The 6,030-nt window shown below is 38.4% G+C and overlaps 1 protein-coding gene across 1 annotated transcript; it reads left to right on the forward strand.

Moving 5' to 3' along the window:
* Positions 1–986: 986 nt before the first annotated feature.
* Positions 987–2,082, forward strand: LOC109462390. The gene is made up of 3 exons (XM_019758930.1): positions 987–1,004; positions 1,376–1,540; positions 1,831–2,082. Exons 1-3 carry the CDS (start codon positions 987–989, stop codon positions 2,080–2,082), a joined length of 435 nt encoding a protein of 144 aa, XP_019614489.1.
* The last annotated feature ends 3,948 nt before the right edge of the window (positions 2,083–6,030 follow it).

A 6,030-nucleotide genomic window follows, 5' to 3' on the forward strand; every position in this document is an offset into this window, starting at 1 on the left:
GCTAATTTTTTTGGCAGGAGAATTTAAGTGTACAGAAAGGTCTAAAGTGACAATTTGGCATTCATATGATACGAAGATGATGACATGGAATTAATGTGGCCGGCTAAGATACAAAGTTTTTTGGTGGGAGAATTTAAGTGTAAAGAAAGGTCTAAAGCGACAATTTTGAGGGCAATTTGGCATTCATATGATACGAAGAGGATGACATGGAATTAATGTGGCCGGCTAAGATACAAAGTTTTTTGGTGGGAGAATTTAAGTGTAAAGAAAGGTCCAAAGCGACAATTTTGAGGGTGTAATTAAGTGTAATCAATTCGGTCCAAAGTGAAAATTTGGGGCAATTTAGCATTCAACTATACAATATAAAGAATTTTTCAGTGTTGCTTGTGGAATTTGCTGGCTAGAATTAACGTTAAATGGCTCTTCCCGAAAAAAAAGAAAAAGAGAAAAATGTGAGTGCAAGTGTGTGCATATGGAGTGTTGTCTTGTGTAATAAAGAAAACATACTCACACCTCCCCATCTTCTTTTACACAGGTTGAGATCTGCTGACAAAAGTCTGGTCCTTCATCCTGCTACAGTCCAGTCTCCGGATCATCCACAATGTCATCTTGAAGACAGAGAAACAAAAGTCAGTGTATTGAGACAACTATTGGCCTTTAAATCAAAGCTTATTTGTCTTGGTTGAATCCGTATCGAGTTGTGTAATTTTTGTCGACCTTCAAATGTGGATCACACATAAACAACTGCCCTATGTCGCAATTAAAACTGTTCACCAAACTAACTAATTATCTAGGACCTTAATTACATGCGGGCTACATTTCAACTAAAAAGCTTTTGAATAATATGTTTCACCACAGCCAACTTTACACCCAGATTTTTGCAGCAGCGGCAATGCAGTGTGAACTTGACTGCGTAGTCTCCCTGTCGTGAAACTTTTCTGCCATTAACTCCGACGTTTTGTTGGTGGTGGTGGTGACCCTACAACATGGCGACCTCCATGGAGGTGAGCGTCCCTGCCAACAACAACACAACCACCTGTTGGTCAACAGTCGTCAAACGAGGAGCTACAAGAAGTTATAATGAAGAAGGAAGCTTACACTAACCCTATAAGGGAAGAAGAAATGTGCCACTGCCTGATACAGGTCATCAATCCAGCACACCTGAGATCACTTCAGAGGGTACGCGACTTATGGAGGGTTTAGATAACAATAACAACGAAGCTACAGTTATAAGCTCTTGATTGAAGGCACCACCATAAGGTCCAAACATGTTGAGTTTAAGGAGTCAAATCCTTCCAGCATGAAAAACTGGATGCAAAACATTTAATAACACGCTGATAACAATTAAAGACATTCCGTAATCAGCTGATGACAGCATTGCTGCAGAATTCCTACATACGTTGAACAGAAACCTACAAAGACCATATCACGTAATGTTAAAATCGGCACACACCGGGCACGCGGACAAGAGCCTGATCAAGAACGTGCAACTCTCACAACTAACAATCAAAACAAAGCAAAGAATGGCACCCACACTGCAGTAAGTTACAACTCCTAGAGTCAAACATGGACTTTATTGATAGAGCGTATGAGGAACATATAAAAGAAAAGGGTGAGCCGTACCGGAAATGAACATGTCATATCCCCTAGGAAAAATCTTGAAACGCTGAAGATGTGGACGAGTTTCAAGGAGAAATTTCCGCACAAAAAACAGATAAAGGTGATAGGGATGTCAGCCTGACCAAACCTGCTATCAACAAGAATAAGACAAAGATACCAAAAAGGGTAAAAAAAACAAAGAAAACAACGAAAACAATGACGACATGTCAGTCACACAAAAGGAAAAAAAAACAAGAAAGGTCTAGGCAAAGAAGCAGCTTTCTTGATGACTTGCACAGGACAAATGTGACATCAATAATAAACTTCCTACGGAAAGCAATAGGATCTCAACCAACAAAGAGGCCTCGGGAGTCAAGCTCATCGTCTGAAACAACGCAGACACTCCCAGCAAAAAAGGCACAGACGGAAGAACCACAGCAGTGGGAAAGCCCACGTTTTCATGAAGAGGAAACTATCAAGTGAACGCAGTGACATGAACGCTATTCCTGTTTCAACTACGACTTTTGACAACTCTAAAACCAATGAAGATTTTGTACAAAACAGCTACCTTAGCAGTCTGTCCATATTCTTACCATTTTAGAGACAACATTGCATAAGCTAGACATCAAATGAATGTTCTGTAAAATTCCTGGTAAACGATGAAAGATTACAGACCACCATGATCCTATTGGCTGCCAGGATCCCACCCCATCATAGCAGCTGGACCAGGGAATGACACGTTGCACAAATTTTACAAGTTTTGACTAGGCCACATCAATACAGTTTCCTGCTTCCTGACATTAAAAAATGAGGAACTGCATTTAGTATAACCAGGAGTTCAGCACCAAGGACAGGTACTACACATTGATTCAAGTTGCTGAATTTTTGCTAAGAAATGTCAGAGAACCAAGGAAATAAATTGTTTTGGATTTTGGTGAAAAAAAAGATGAATAAACATCTATGCACCTCAAGGTTTGGCAAGATCAGATGAGATGAAAGCTAGAAGTTCAATGTGTGCACTCCAAGGCCAGTTTTTCATCTACTTATTAGTCTACCAGTTGAGAGAACCACTCCTGAGTTGGGAGCACCACACCTCAAATTCACCCAGAGCAGACTGGAGAAAGCTTGGTTTTCCTGACCAGAAATTTGCCAGGAACAGTCTCCGAGACAACTTCTATCCAGTTCTGTCAGTATTTGCAGCATTCAAGGCTTCACTGCAAAGTAAGTCTTTAGTTATGTATATTCTTCGCATCAGATTCTCTGATACAGGCAAATTTTCAGACAGAAAAAATACACCCTCTGAGTTTGTGAGTTATTACTCAGTGCAGATTTTTTCCTGCAAGTTAAAAAATATTAGGTATAAAAGATATTTCATCCCCCAGGTATTCATAAAAATTTGATTTAATATTAAGATTGGCATCGCAGGTGACCAGGAGTAGATAGGAGTAAAGTGCCTTTTCCAAGGCACAGCACTATGGCCTGCCATGACTTCGTACACAGAACCTTCAGATTCTAAGTCAAACCTCTTAAACCACAAGACCACCTTGCCACTAAATGTTCAAATAACATCTTATTCTGGCTTTGCCAACAGTTTCAAAATGTCCCAGTCCATCAGAGGAAGGAACAATCCGGTTTATCACACAAACCATCCAGACGAGGCAACAAGCCCAGGACAAAATGAAGATAATCTACACTCTGATCAGAATGTGCTGTACACAGAAAGCACTATTGCAGAGCCAACGAGAATGTCAAGATGCCACCAAAACTCTCCTAGTAGTCAAGGGCAAGACATGTTGGAGGCTACATATGTAGCTGGCAATGAAGTCCAACTTAGAAGCACAAATGAGCATTATTATATACCAGATAATAACGATATCCCCACCCCAGAGGTCGCTGATGTATATTCTGTATCTGATCCAATCCATGCTGAAAACTCTGCCATGTACACAGCTTCAGGGGAAAATGCAGATAATGGTGATGTTTTTGGAAACAGTACTAACACCACAGAAGATGAAGGTGATGAAAATAACGAAGATCCCCAAGTTATGCAAGCAGACAGTACAGTGCCCGATGATGGTGACATGGAACCTTACGCTGTTGCAAACATGTCCGATCACATGGCCTATCTCAGCGCAACAAGAAAAGTTCGCCAACAGACTTCAGATGGATCCAGAAATGCAGAGAGTAAAGCGACTGATGATGGTGACATGGAACCTTATGCTGTTGCAAACATGTCCGATCACAACGCCTATCTCAGGGGAACAACAAACATTCACCAACAAGCTACAGATGACTCCAGTCATGACACCACTCAACATGTACACAAGCTTCACAAACCTCCAACTGCAAAGGAACTTCATACAAACCCAATGTACATACCAAACCTCCAACAGGCCAATAAAGTTTGGGGTAAGATGACATACATCTTGTAAACTTGTGGTTCATGACACTCTAAAAGAGCTATGTCTAGCTTGTTGTTTAGGCCACAGCAAGTAAATTTTAAGGATGACATCCTCCACAGACACCAAACTTAATATGATAGGTCAAAAAATACAAGGCAGGCAAAAGCAAGATTCTTTGATTTTGAAATTTTGAGGTCATCATAAGCCTTGTTTAGCAAGAATTGAGGTGATAAAACATGATATCAATCACAACCAAAACATATCTTTAATTCTTGTATTCAAAAGAATTACCTGTCCTTGTAGATGTGTAAAAACCTCAATTAACTACAATTCTAACAGATTGGCTAGCCGTATATTACTTTTTTCTCTTTCAAGAACCTTGTTTTTTTCGCCCGCTTGCATTAGATTTGGAGTCTGCAGAGGATGTCATCCATAAAATTTACTTGCCGTGGCCTTATTTAGAGGATTATGTGTTTTGCTATATGTTACTTATTAACTATATTGTTTTGTAAATAAATATTTCCTATGACATCAATGATATTGTTTGAATTGTTTATTACTGTTATGCTTATAGAGGTTCTATGCAATTCTTCTTTAATTGCATATTCTATCAAATTGAATGTTTTCTGGTTCTTAATTTCCTGGTTACTTACTGGATCATTATGCCTGTGCCATGCATATGTTTTTTCTAAGAAAAACTGTTCATAAAAAAAAATTAAAAAGGTTGTTTTGCAGAAAATCGAAGACGTTTTCTTGTTGCTTCGGTGGTTTTCCTGCTTGTGGTGGGAGCGATTACCACGGGAGTCAACATAGGCATGCAAATGGTAAGGTCTGGGTATCAAATGGTATCTTTATTTGGGCTCAATTTTACACCTTAAGTTTTGGCTACACCAATTTGATTTGTTGGTTCTTAAATCTTTCAGAAAATATTTGAAGCGACAGGGAAAAAAAAACCTACATGTATGCATCCTCTGATTGCCCCAAATGCTACGATAGCCATGACATCAACATACCAGGCTGGTTTATAATGATATTATCCAAACAATGAAGTTTAACTTTTTATCAAACCACTGCATTAATAGCATGGAAAAACTGTCGTAATGACTAGGAAGACAAGGAGCTTTTGTCAACTTTTTAGACCAAAATATGGCATTTTGGAGTTGACACAGGATCAGAATCTTTTTTTTTCAAATCTTTTTTTCAAAAGGAACGGGTAATTCTAAGAACCAATTGATTAAATTGGTATAGCCTTAAATGATCCTGTTTCATTTATTTATGCATTACTCCCATCAAGTAAAACAGAAGAAGAATAAAAAAAAATAAAAAAGCAAACAAAAGTTTAGGGCTTGAAATTCATGTTTGGTAATAGGTGCACTGGTGCACCTAACCTAAAATTGTATATAGGTGCACAGAAAAAAGTTTGGGGCCGTGCAACATAAAATGAGGTAGAATGTCAGAAAATCATAATAAAAAACCTTAAAGTTACTGCCTCTCTTTAGAGCTTGAAAATGAAATTCTGCAACTGACTTAAAAATTTGAAAGAAGACAAATATTTCATACTAGTATTTTTTCTTGAAACTAAATGTCAAGAATATACTTCTGTTTTTTCCAGCCCATGCAAGAAGTCAAGAACTTGAGTATACTGAATGCAACAGAACTGATACTTGTAGCTACCATTACGAGTGTTGACGGTACCAACCCACCCAGCCTTGAGTTTATCAATGGTACCAGCCCACCCAGCCCCGAGTTTATCAATGGTACCGACAACCCACCCAGCATTGGTGGTATCAATGGTACCAACCCTACCACCTACAAAAGTAAGACTTAGTATAATATGTATTATTATCAAGTAATATAGCCTATAATAATTAGTTATTTGACCGCTGACCTCAATTCTTGACCTCAATTGTATGAGTGTATCTTCTGGGGTTTAAATACGAAAATTTACAATACAGTTTAATTTACACTTTCAAAATTGCATTTATCTAATGTTTTGCACATATTTAATCATAATTACATTCTACAATTA

The sequence above is a fragment of the Branchiostoma belcheri genome, unplaced genomic scaffold (assembly GCF_001625305.1).
Source record: "Branchiostoma belcheri isolate BF01 breed outbred unplaced genomic scaffold, Haploidv18h27 scaffold116, whole genome shotgun sequence".
NCBI classification, from domain to species: Eukaryota; Metazoa; Chordata; class Leptocardii; order Amphioxiformes; family Branchiostomatidae; genus Branchiostoma; species Branchiostoma belcheri.

Excerpts from the sequence above, each read along its gene's own strand:
- LOC109462390 (XM_019758930.1), top strand. Across the intron at positions 1,541-1,830 it reads AGAATGGCACCCACACTGCA|TCACACAAAAGGAAAAAAAA; the intron begins GTAAGTTACAAC and ends ACGACATGTCAG.